The following is a 13,052-nucleotide window of genomic DNA, read 5'->3' on the forward strand; positions in this document are numbered from 1 at the left end:
CTTTTTCTTAAAACCAAGTTCTCTGACTTATACGTGTTGTATTCAATTATTTCTCATCTTACCCTCTTTGCCTCCATTTTGTCCTGAGAACCTCATCAGTACTTGAGTCCCTTGGATGCCTGGGCTCCAATTTTGCTGCCTTCCAGTCTACTCCTTTCAGGTAAGCCTTCCGTGCTCAGCCAGGTTACCAAATAGGTCGGGATACAGGGAGCATAGGGGGTTTACATCCTGGAGTCCTGGTGAGTGTAAGAGGGTCTTCCACTGAAGCAAGTAGGAAATCAGTTGCAAAACTGCCCCAGTGTCCCACCGCTCCTGGTGCCCGTGCCATTTGCAATGCAATGGGGCCATTTCCCCATGGCTGGGCCTGGGCCGGCTTTGCGACTTGTTGGGCTCACACAGGCTGTGGAAGTGATGCTGACAATTTTGAGCTGAGGCCTTACGAAGATTTGTACACTTCCACGCTTTTGGACTCTGAGCCCTCTTCTTGACTAGGCCTTTTTCTTGGCCTGCTGAGCTCAGTTCAACAAGATTCCTGTCGAGCCAGTTTAGCAAGACTCCCCCCACCCCCACCCCATATCAAACCAACTTCCTCCTGACGCTTTTCCACCCACAGACTCCCTCATCTGGCCCACTGGCGACCTATCCCCCATGCCTCAGGTGTATTCCCAGTTTAATCTCTGTCCCCTACTACAAATGTCATCTTGGTCCCTGTGTTAATAATCTTGACCCCAACTGCAATAGTCTTGGGTAAAGTTTTCCTGGCCTGTTTCTCTGTCTGGTGCACATTTTGTGGGAGCTCTTCCGCCATGAGGACGAGCATGGACGCAGCTGCTGCGGGATGGGAGACCAAATGGAGCAGAGCTAAATCCTCCCTGCAAGGCTGTCCTAGACCAGACTGCCCTTGCCGACCACAGACACAGGATGAGCCTGGTTGAGATCGGTGAGCTCGGCTAGATCAGCAGAATGCACGGCTCAACCCTGGGGCTCAGGAGAAATAATAAATGTCTCAGTTTACGCCACTAAGATTTGAGGTGATTTGATTTGCCGAAATAGTATGTCAAAGAATAGCAGGTACAGAGAAGAAATGTTAAGAGAGGTAGACCAGAAGGATCTTGTGAAATACCCCACGTCCTGCAGGGTTTATATTTTATGGTCCCTGTAGTATGAGTGAGGGAGAGTCCTGTCTCTTTGGCTGCCACTCCTGAGGACGGGTAGGCAGAGAACGAAGCCACAGCTGGCCATGGGGGTCCTGGACCCCACAGTCATGAGGCAGCAACTGAGAGTCAAGGGAGGATGGCCCCTTCATGGGAAGGGGCTGGCTGGCGCTTGGATAGCACCAGCTGGGGAACGATGAAGTCCTATATTCTGGTCACTTCATGTGAATGCACCAGGATGGAGGCTAAAGAACTCTGAAATATGAGTTCCATGACACCCTGCACCTAGGAGCCTGACTCCAGCACTCTGCTCCCAGTCTGGGCGCCACCCCTCCCGGGCCTGTCGTTCTCCCACAGCTTCTCTACCCTCCCCAGCCCTGTAGGTATTGCTTAATTGTGGTAAAGTAAATCTAACTTAAAATTTACCATCCTAGCCATTATAAAGTGTATACAGTTCAGTGGCATTAATTCGCATTGTTGTACAGCCATTACCACTATCTATTTCTGGAATTTTTCCATCCCAAATGGAAATTCAGTCCCCCTTTAATAGTAACTCCTACTCTTGCCCCCTCCAGGCCCTGATAACCTCTCTTCCACTCTCTGTGTCTATGGACTCTCCTATTTTAGGTCCCTCATATACGTGGAATCACCTACTTGTCCATTTGTCTCTAAGCCCTTTACTCTCCCCAAAGGTTTGGTTTTAGGCACCTGAAAAGCAGCCCACTAGGGATATGAGAATTGTACTTTCTTTACTACTGGTCACCCCCACCTCACCCCCCCATAAGAGTTGGAACATATGACCTTGCCTTGGGGTATGTTTATCCCTGCCCACCAAATCTCCAAAGGAAACAAATCACTCTTCCTGGCCAAGCTCCTCAGCGGGGGCTACGGGCACCCCACTCTGCATTTTCCTCTCTGCCCTCGAGTCCAGCTGTTCTCATGTACTCTGTGCCCGCAGCGTGCTCGCCCTCTAGTCACTATGGGCCTCAGGTTTTCTCCCCAGCCCTCAGAGGACAGGGCTCCGATTCCTGCAGTAACCCCAAGGTGCCCTGCCCACTCCTGGGTCCAAAGCTTGGCAAATAAGCATTGGCTTGAGGGGCCCTGGCTGGAGGTCAGTTGGAATCAGACCTATGCCTTGGGGCCAGAACAGTCTGGCGGCCCCTGAGGTCTGTAGGCAGCCTGTTTCCATGACTTGATGAGGTAAAGAAAATGATGAGGAAAATGCAAAATATTACTAAAATTTCACTTTCTGCCTTCTTTCACTGTACCTTACACACATTCACACACACACCACACACTCTCACAACACATTCACTCACACACACTTGCCTCATGCTTTAAGGGCTGAGGTGAGAGGACTGCTCCAGACGTAAGTCAAGGAAGATGTTTTCAAGAGGATCCTGGGGGACATGAGCGACAGAATCAAAGGTGAACTGAGGGTGAGAGTGCGTCTTTCCTCTCACTACTTTGAGAACACTGCGCTGCTGCTCTGGCCCTTTGGTGTACTGGGGACAGCTCCTGGGGGCTATTGTGTCGGGCAGCAGTGGCCCTTGAGGTAGCCAGGTCTCCTCAAGAGGCATCAGAGACTGTGGATGCACAAGAAGGTGGGGGAAGTAGATGGGGAAAAGGGAAGCGACAGGGATGCAGAAGGACTGTCACTTGTCAGGTGCCTCCAGGAACTCTCAGGTTTCCTCTGATCAACCTGGTTGGGGCACCAGGTAATAAATTTCACCTTGTCCTAGGGCATCAAACTTTCACTCTCTCCAAAGCCCTCTCTCCGTTTGCTTTGCGCCCTTCCCTCCCCCATGTAGTGGGTCATGCCTTTTACTTAAAAGGGAAATAGAAGCTGTCAGACGGAGCCTTCACTTCCCACTCCTCCAAACGCGCTGCTCCCCCTGGCACGGCTCTCCCCTTCCTTTCACGGGGGAGGATCCCTCCTGTCTTCTCAGGAACACCCCCACCCCAGATCTCTCCTTCGGCCGTCTGACCTTTCCCTCTCCATGGTGGTGGCCCTAGCAAACTCCAACGACACCGGAGTTTGCCCGTGGTGCTCAGCCTGCACTGGGGCAGTGGGCGGGATGGCTGGAGAGAGGCATGGGGGGTGCAGGGTGTGGTGAGAAACCAGCTGCTTTTCCCGCCTGTGGAGGATGGCGATGGGTAAGGTGGAGTCGTACCAGTGAACATGCGGGCCCATGTCTCTTCTCCCAGAGACTTACCTCGGGTTCTCAGGGGGAGTCTCGAGGGAGCCAGCAGCATGTTTGATGCCATTTCTGATTCAGTCATCTCGCTAACGGGTGGCGGTTGGGGCACCTTTGTCTGACATGAGGCACTGTGTCAGGCCCTGTGCAGACACAGTTGTAGGGCAGAGTGTCAGGGGCTCCTGCTCTCCGGGTCGTTGGTCAGAATGCTCTGCCCCAGACTGGGGGCCCAGGCACGTGGGCTAGGCAGCCCGGCTCACCCAGTGTGACACTTCCTGACACCGCCCATGGGAAACCTCTGGGAGGGAGGACACTGGAGGAGGCAAAGCCAACAGGCACTTCTGTCTGGCCGGGCACCACACTGGGGATTCTTCAAGGGCCACCTGCAAGGACCGCTGTCCAGGTGAGTTTGGCCAGGGTGTGGAATTCTCCTTTGGTGATGGTGGCCAGGAGGAAGCCTGGGCTCCACGGGAGCCTCATAATCTCCCCACTGAGTTCCCGGAATCAGCACTTGGGGGTAATTTGGGTTAAGGCAGCAACAGGCATCCAGAGTCCATGTGCCGCCTCTCCCAGATCCTGGGTCTGAGTTGCACCCCATCTGCCCAGCAGTGGGGACAGGAGTGGAGTGGCCCTTCTAGGGAGCCGTAGCCACTGCCTGCAGTGGGGTGGGGTGTGAGTAAATGAGAGAAACACCATGGAAAACAGGAGGAGACTATAGCCTGGAACCTAAGAATCTCCTGGGAGCAGGAAATGGAATCAGGGCACTTGGCAACTTGCTGTGGAAAGATGCATTCTTATCATCTCTGTCCTGATATCCGAACTCCCCCACATCTGGGGTTCCACTGCAGGACAAGAACAGGTGGTCTCAGCCCTTCCCAGCCTCCCACCCCACGGTCTGCAGCCCAGGACTGGTGTGGTCCATGCAGCTAGGGCCAGGCTGGTGGTGGGTGAGGCCTTAAATTTTGCATGCAAGAGATCCAGGGCCAAGTGCAACTCCAGCTGGACTTACGAAGGTTCATGGACAAGAAGCCCCTCTCTTGGAAATGCAGAGACTGTGGCGATGGAAAGGCCAGCGATGGGACCCAGGTGTCTCAGCCCAGCTGTGCCACCCATTCCCGTGTGAAGCTCAGAGAGTGAGGTTCTGGCTTCAGGCCCCTTGTGACTTCATCTTTCCCCAGCAGTTTGTCCTGCTTGAAAGTGACTTTGTGCGGCAAAGAGGGACAGGAGCTAGAGAGGGCTCTGGAAATCAATGTGGCACATGACTTCCAGGTGTTCATGGGCCTCTCCAAAGCCCTTACCCTGCCCCCTTCTAGGCCTCCACTGGGTAGAGTTGGTTAGAGAGCTGCATCCCTGCACCTTCCACCCCCTGCTCAAACCCCCTTGCTCTGGCCTCTCCAGCACCCTCTCCCCTCTGCAACAGTGGCCGGGGCAGTTGGGTCTTGCTGCCCCTCTGGACTGCAGCTCCTGACCACCCCTGATCGTCTTGCACTGCACCTGTTTCATTTCTCAGCATTTAAAGTAACCCTCATACCCTCTTCACCCGTGGCCATAGATTGTGTGGCTTACTAGTCCTTTGAGGGGTCCGTCCAGCATCCAGCTGCACCATGGGACTGGTGGGGGGTGGGGGGTGCAGCTCATCACATTGGGCTCATAAGGGGACCAGGCATTCCCTCTCCCCTTGCCCTCTGCCATTCCCTCCCCTCCACCACCTAGCCCCTCTGAAGGTTCAGGGGCAGACATACCTTTCTCCAGCTGCATAGCACAATGCTGTCCCTTCTGAGTGAAGCAATCAAAAAGCGTCCCTTTCCCTAGGCTTATGCCATAGCATGACTTGTCAAGTGAAGCTAGGGCTGGATTCCAGCCTGCCTCCCAGCACCCCCTTAGCTGGGCACCCCAGGCAGGCAGGGCCAGTAGGGCTGTGCCTCCACAGTGACCCTGGGTGGCCTAGACCAGGGAATTCAAATGTGTTATTTTATCTTCCCCATTTGGCCCTAGATGCCATATCTATGCTCCAGTGGCTTCCTCTGTCAGGCAGGGACTGTCATTTATATTTTCCTGCTAAGTCAGTAAAGTTCATGGGAAGTAATAGTAATAATTGTTTCCATTTATTGAGCTCCTTCAGGTGTTTACTGTATCATCTCGTGCGTGGTCCTCCAGAACCCCCCTGGTGGGGGGCAGGAAGGCCCCCTTCGAAGGCAAGCACCATTCAGTGACTGGCTGAGGCCACACGGTCTGTCTGTTGCTCTGGAGCCCCCCTTTCCCTTTCCTGCACTCTCCCAGGGCCGCTACCTCCAGGCTCCCTCAGGGCCGCTGCTGAAACCTGTCCCTCCTGCCCCGGGCCCTCTCCTGCCTCTTGGCTGCACGCTCCTCCCAGAAAAACCTCTGCCCCTCTGGCTTTCCTCGAAAACCGCTTCTGCCACTCTCTCCAACACAGAAAAGGAAGGAGAGGGGAGAGTAATCTATTCCATTTGTGTCTTGTTTTTATTTTTGCAAATAAAAATGGAAGTTGGTTTCATGGGAGAAGGCAGCTGCCTTAGGAAAAATTGAGATCTGACTTAGAATCTCATAAAACAGTATGTAGGTTTCACCCGGGACTTTCAGAGATGCCTCAAGAGGCACCACTTTCCTTTTTCTTAAGCCAGCGTTTAAAAAACACTAATTTATAGTGAGTGGTTCTGGCAGGAAAGGCCACCAGCCTCCCGGCTGGACCCACTGAGTTTTCTTTTTGGTCATCGTTCATGAGCAGCTCCTGTTCAGGGGGTCCCTCACAAAAGGACCCCCAAGAACTCTGGGGTTCCGAGGGAATGAAGGGCCAGTTGGCGGGGAGGGGGCCTCAGTACCACCAGCACCCTGAGGAGGGCTGCCTCAGGGTCAGGTTTATGTGGACAAGTTTTTGTTTGTTTGTTTGTGTTTGTATTTGTTTTTTCAAGGGGCACATGAACTCTTGATGGTTTTGTGAGATGGTATACCAGCAAGCACCGTCCTCAACAGGCTTGGTTCAAACAATCCTTGGTCTGAACCAAGAGTTCGCAGACTTTCCGGAGTATCTATTTCAAATTGGTCCCTTATGAGGACAGGGCTCTCTGAGGGAGCCCTCCCACATTCCGCATTGGGTTCCTTTGGCAGGAAGAGGAACTTCTATCATTTTCATCAACTATCATTTTCTTTTTTTATAGCTTTTTACCTCCATTCTGCCTTGCAGTTGCACACTGGAAGCCTCCTTTTTAGGCTTGTTTAACAATATGTGACTCCAGATTCATTGTCTGGATGTTTCCTCCCTTCCCTGGCCCTCAGTGCTCTCCTAATAGGCTCTTCTGTGCCCTGGCCAGCACTGTCCTTAACCAAGTGGCCCCACTGCCCTTGGGATGTGAACTCTGGCCGCCTCTGCTAGAGGTGAGCCCCTGGGATGCTCCCCTCCACAGACCCTTCTCTGAAGGACTTCCTCTGTAGCTGGACATAACACAAGTAACAGGTAACGAAACTTCCTGGCTCAAACGTGCATGCTCTCCAGCCTCCACCTCCTCTGCCTTTGCAGACTGCAGGGTGGGGGCTGGGAGGCCCGAGGCTCCAGGTTCCAAGGAGTTGTGGAGACAGCCCGGGCTAGGAGGGAGAGGGCTGGCCTGGAGCACTGAACAGGAAATGCCTAAGAAAGAGATAAAGAATTCAGCAGCAGGGGCAGTAAACAGTTTTACTTGCTATTGGGGAAAGGAAGGGGACAGGATGGAGCAACAGCAAGAGAGGAAAGGACCCCGAAGCCCCCTGTTCCCACATCAGCAAAACAGGGTCTGTAGTATGAAGTGATTTGTGTAGGGTAGAGGATCACCCAAAATGGGCCTGCTGGGTGAGGATGACAAACTACAGTAGCGTGATTCTTGATCAAAACCAAAACACGCCCTTCCCTACAGTGAGGAAAAGGAACAGCTTTGGTGTGGGTTTCCTGCTTTAACATAGGAAAAGAAGGGGAAGCAGTGGCTTATACTAAGAGTCACTGGGCTGGCCCAAGCTCAGGCCCCAAGGGCAGGTTCCCTTGGGGAGGGGATCTGACCCTTCCTAAGCAGGGCACACAGCGGGCCCACTGCTTCAGGACAGAGCAGCGGCTGCCCTGTTTCCTCCCAAGGGGGGGCGCCACCAGCCTGTGCTTGGTCTGTTCCCAAGTCTCACCTGACTTAACAGTCAAGGCTGATTAAGAGAGAGGAGCCGTGGGACCCCCGGGACAGTCTGGGGAAACCAGTCGGGCAGAGCGAGACGAGTTTGTCCCCAGGGGCATGTGCTGGGCAGGGCCTCCCCGCAGACATCTGTGCCTGGGGAGCTGGAGCGACTTCGGGGCAGGCCTGACAGGGAGTGAAGCTTGCCAGGAGCTGAAGCTGCCCTCGGAGTGGGGGGTGGGCTGCAAGGGCAGAGCCTCAGGGTCTTCTACAAGAGGGCTGAGGGGCCCCCTTCTCTCCACACAGGCTCAGGCCTCCTTGACTCCCCGCTCAGCCCAAGGCTGGGGCGTGTCCGAGGTGCACACATCACTGAGGGGCTCTGGCAGGGAGCACCCCCTCCACCCTGCCTGTCTCAGCCTTCTCTCGCCTCAGAAAGCTCATGTTATGGTCAAACAAAAGGAAACCTCTGGACAAAAATCTTTCAGCCTCAGCAACTCCCCCAACTTAAATTAAAACCAATAAAACTCCTCACTCAACAAATCCCCAGGCCAAAATAGAGTGTAAAATTTAAGATCAATATTCTTAAAACAATGAACAACTTAAGTCTAACAAGTACAAGACAAAACCAAACAAACTGGCCCACACTGAAGAATGTTAGCTTGATTTGAAGACACAGGAAGGACACAGGGTGTCCTCCCCACGCCTGCACTGGGGGCCTGTGTCATCCATCGGCTGTCCCCTGGAGCCTGGCAGGAGACTCACGGCAGACCAACGCAGGGAGTCCTGTGGGCAATTTCTAGATGTCAGTGGCCCTGCTTCTCAGAAGCTTTCCACCCACCAGGCGCTCACCAGGGAGCTGGGTGGGCTGTCAGAGAGCTGCACGTGACAGAGAGGCTGCAGGTGACGGAGAGGCTTGGAATACTTTGTGCTTTCTTCCCAAACCTGCCTCATACACAGTAGGTGCCCCTTAAATATTGGTTGATTTAGCTGAAGAAATCACATTCATCAAAATCATTGTTTTAAACTGAATCCAGCTAAGGAAATTCGTTAGCAAAATATTTAGGACTCAATTCACCTAAATCTATGGCTCTGGACGAGGCGAGTATGTGTCTGCTGTCTCCCCAGCAGCTCCTTGAATCTACCCCGTGTGACTCAGATTCTCTCCGGCTCCCCTCACTACAGCTGCACCTCATCGCCTCAGCCCCTCATCGCCCTTTCTCTGGCTGATGTCAGAAGCTTCCAGTCTGTGTGTGAAATCTGAAGTGGGCAGATGAATTGCTAATGCAGGGCTAGGGGTGACAAGTGAAACGTGTCTAAACACACACACACGCATGTATATAGAAACAAAAAGATACTTTAATTCTCTTATTACATGGCCACAGGCTTCCTTCAGTCCAGTGAACCCCAGTGGGCACTTCTCTCTTGCGGCTACAAAGTGATGGCGTGGTGACGCACACGTGGTCCCAGCAAGTCAGTACAAGTCACAATTAAAGTTCTGCAATAATAATAACCTGCATATGTAGTGATGAGTCACTGCCTCTTCAGTGGACGCCACCTCAGCTCAAGATGCAGTTGGTCCTAGCTGTCAAAAGCCTCAAAACACTAACCACGTGTCTTGCCCTTATGCTCAATTTTTATAAAACACTTTTTAATATATAGAGAGCACAACAAATGTGCTCAGTATGCACTCTAACGTAGAGCACAGGAATACACACACAGCGCGGAGTGCAACCCCAGCGGTCTCCACAGTGGGAAAGTGCGAAGGTTGAGTATATGCACACGGTGTGAGGGCAGGAAGGTACAGAGCGCACGTGCCACGCCTTCTTGCGAGACCCATCCAACACCAAGAACTTTCGTCCCGTGGGTAGAAGAAGTAACAGAAACAATGTCATATTCTAAGGGCAGGGGATGTCAGATAATCCGGGACAGAGAGAGTGATGGTTATCTGCAGATTATCTAGAAATGATTGCCGAAGGTCAGCCTGGCTCCAGACCCCAGGCGGAGGTCAGGTCTGAGAGGGTGCGCTGGCTCTGGGGTCGAGGGCTGCTGTGGCACCTCAGACGCACGCACTGCCACACTCGCTCAGCCACATGTCCCTGGGGGAAGTACACTTCAACAGCTGATACAAAAATGGATTGGCACGCTCTTTTGACACGGTGAGGGCATCTTTTAAAAGCTTCCCCCCAACTTCGCAAATTGTCTTCCACTTTATGCTCTGGAACGTCACACTCTGAGTTGGAGTTGGAGTTGGTCTGGAGAGAAGGTGGCAGACTGCGTTTGCAAGGTTTGTGTGTGCTCGGGAGGAAGGCTGGGGTGCAGACGGCTAGGAACTTGCCAGTCGAGAGCCAGAGGGCCTCTGTGTCTTCAGCACGGGTCTCTCCCCTCCCCTGGCTGAGCAGTAAACAGCTCACAGCTCACCTCTGCAAGCCAAACCGAAGACTCCCCGAAAAGTTTCTGGTGCCGTTTCTACACAAAAACATAGTGTGACGAAAAGAGTTTGGTCTGTTCAGTTCTATTTTTGCATTTCTCGTAGTGAGTGCAGCTCCACCGAGCTCAGAGGAAGCGGGCCCCGACCCTCCTCGGGGGCCTGTGCTAGGAACTCTGGACCAGCCGTCTGTAATGGGGCATGACTTCGTGCTCTGGCAAATGAAGGGCAAATTCCAAGGCCACTAACACTGGGAATTCAAAGGCAATCAGTTCTCGTCTATTCAGCCGGAACTTCTCTTCCAGTTTCTGTAACAGAATGAAAGAAAACCAATAGTATTTTAGCTTTAAAATCAAAATCCCAAGCTTTCTCCATATACAGTGTCTCTACCCAACAGCCAGTGAGTGTTTATAGAGAAACCAATTGTGGGCAACACTGTGGAGGCACCAGCTATGCTTCCAGCCCTTGGCCCTGGTGGAGAAGGAGTCGAACCTTTCCGAGTACGCACCGCCTGCAGGGGTCTCACACATCCCATGACTTCATGGAATTTTTCCACGATCTTACAAGGCTGATGTTACATTTATCACCATGCACAGATGAGAAAACAGGCTCGTGAGGTTAAGCGACCTGTCCACAACGGCATGGGCAGCAAGGGAGAGCACCGAGACTCACACTTAGCTGGGCTCTAACTCTACCGTTACAACCAGGCTCTTCAAGCTTGTGACCAAAACCACAGCAAATCACTTCTGACAGCAGCAGCCTCAGGGAAAGAGTGGAATTGCGTGAGCATATTACACACAGCTTGGTCTTTTGTTTGGTACATGAGGACCCTGCCTGGTGAGGTCACTTCACTTTCGGAGTGTCACACAGCTTGAGCATATCTGCATGAGCTGAGCGCCCAGCATTTGGCTCTGTGCCTGGGGGCTCCCCTCCCGCACGGCCCTCGGTCCCCGCAGCTGTAGGGGCGGCTGGGCTAGGGAGGGAGGAGAATGATCAGGGTGAGAGTGGGTAGGAAGGCCTCAGTTTTGCTGCGCTACATTCTGCTTTGGCTTAAACTCAGCAGTTCAATAACAAAAGAACAACCTCACTAAAAGAGTCTGGTGACTGCATCCAGATTATACCTGGGATGGGATCTTGTGTTAATTGCTACAGCAAGTAGCTTGTCAAAACATTATCGTTGTATGAGGCCTGTCCAGAAAGTATCCAGCCACACAACAAGAAAAATAGAGACATTTATTGAAGGGGATACAAGATACAAGAAACACTGTACATGGGACAATGACACCTCAAAGTAGGCACCTAGAGACCTCACACAGTTCCAATTGTCATCATCTGCCTCATCGGATTTTCCTGAATCTCATCAACGGTCTGAAATCTCTTCTCTTTCAAAGGTGATTTTAGTTTTGGGAAAAGCCAGAAGTCACAGGGTGCCAAATGGGCTGTAAGGGGCTGAGTCCCCTGGGTAATTTTGGTAGTTTCATGAAAAAGACTCTACAAGAGACGTGATGCATGAGCAGGTGTGTTGTCGTGATGAAGCTGCCAATCACCAGTGGCCCATAGCTGCGGCCTTCTGAATCATTAATGCAGATTCGTTGCTCTACTCGCTCAGTCATTTTGAATGTGACAGCCATATAGCACACATGCTCACTCAACGGTGGGTACCGCCCCCACTGACTAGTACAGTGAAAGCATTGTTCACACATGTGCATTCCAGTCCATTCTTCTTGGCTGCCAGGTTACATCGATGTTGTGCAAACCATTCTTGCAATATAAACAATGGCTGGACTTTTTCTGGACAAACCTCATATTCTGCATCAATACTATCAGCCTTTGCTGGGTTGTATAATACTTGACTGTGATTAAATGTGCATAATAAAACTTACAATTTTTGTGAATATTTGCTACTTCTAAAGATTCATTAGTTCAGCAAATATCTATGTAAAACTATTTGATTTTTGGCTTAGATTTGGTATCGAAAGGTCATCTCCATGTTCCTAAACATATTTACGGTACAAGCTAGATGATCTGCACCATTTCTTAAAATCAGTAAAGTCTTGACCTAAAGAATCTCTTTCTTCCATTGATGGATGAATGGATAAACAAAATGTGGTATATACATTCAGCAAAATATTATTCAGCCTTAAAAAGGAAGGAAATTCTGATAATACCACAACATGGATGGACATTCAGGACATCATGCTAAGCGAAAGAAACCAGACACAAAAAGGCCAATACTGTAGGATTCCAGTATGGGAGGCAGGTAGAAGTCAAAACCAGAGACAGAAAGTGGAGCGGTGGTTGCTAGGGGAGCCAGCGCTTCAGGGACAGAGTTTCCGTTTTGCCAAATCAAAGAGTTCTGGAGGTGGATGGTGGTGACGGCTGCACAGCAATATGAATATACTTAATGCCATTGGACCATATGCTTAAAAATAATTAAAATGGCAAATTAACAAGAGAAAAAGAATGCTCTTTCTTATGTAGGGAGTACCTACAGTAGCTCCCTTTCTGCTTTTTCTCCTTTGCTACTGAAGACAGCTGCACAGCAAGACATACGGGGCATTGTAGTATCCATGCATTTTATTTTCTGTATTCTGACACTTGGACATTTGGGGAGTGACCCTCCCAGGGTGAGCCAGTTACTGGAGGAAGTGAACAACTCCCCTGCCAGTACACTTTTCAAATGCAAACGAAACAACCATGAACCCACGCCCCAGCCACCTACTTACTCTACAGGCCCTTACTTGCTGGGCCATTATCCACCCGCCCTAATCACCAGGGCCAGGGACCAGACCACTAATCGGGCCCTGTGCCCCAGGGCGCCCTGATATTATTCAGCTAGCCAGTCTTAAGCCTGCTTATCCTGCCTTGCCGATGGCTTCCTGCAGAAACCACAATAAGGCTCCTGCCCATGCTTCTCTCTCTGACCCCTGACCAACGCTGGTGCTTCCCTGTATGACCCCATGGCCTGGTGTGACCCCTTGCTACGTTGGTGTGACCCCAACGCTGGTGGGACTGAATGCTTGTGTCTCCCCCCACCCCATGCACATGCTGACACCCTAACTTCCAGTGTGATGATATTAGGGAGTGGGGCCTATGGGAGGTGATTATGTGCAGAGGGGCTGACAGGCAT

General features: G+C 51.7%; 1 protein-coding gene across 2 annotated transcripts in view; it reads right to left on the bottom strand.

Moving 5' to 3' along the window:
• Positions 1-8,833: 8,833 nt before the first annotated feature.
• CABLES1 (Cdk5 and Abl enzyme substrate 1) overlaps positions 8,834-13,052 on the bottom strand; it is a 99,883-nt gene continuing 95,664 nt past the window's right edge. For both annotated transcript variants that reach the window (XM_036009212.1, XM_028524829.2), the window contains one exon: positions 8,834-10,230. In XM_036009212.1, coding sequence (XP_035865105.1) covers positions 10,090-10,230 — 141 coding nt within the window. In that variant the 3' untranslated portion in view covers positions 8,834-10,089. The remainder of the gene's footprint in view (positions 10,231-13,052) is intronic.

Source organism: Phyllostomus discolor, chromosome 9 (assembly GCF_004126475.2).
Source record: "Phyllostomus discolor isolate MPI-MPIP mPhyDis1 chromosome 9, mPhyDis1.pri.v3, whole genome shotgun sequence".
Classification (NCBI taxonomy): Eukaryota; Metazoa; Chordata; class Mammalia; order Chiroptera; family Phyllostomidae; genus Phyllostomus; species Phyllostomus discolor.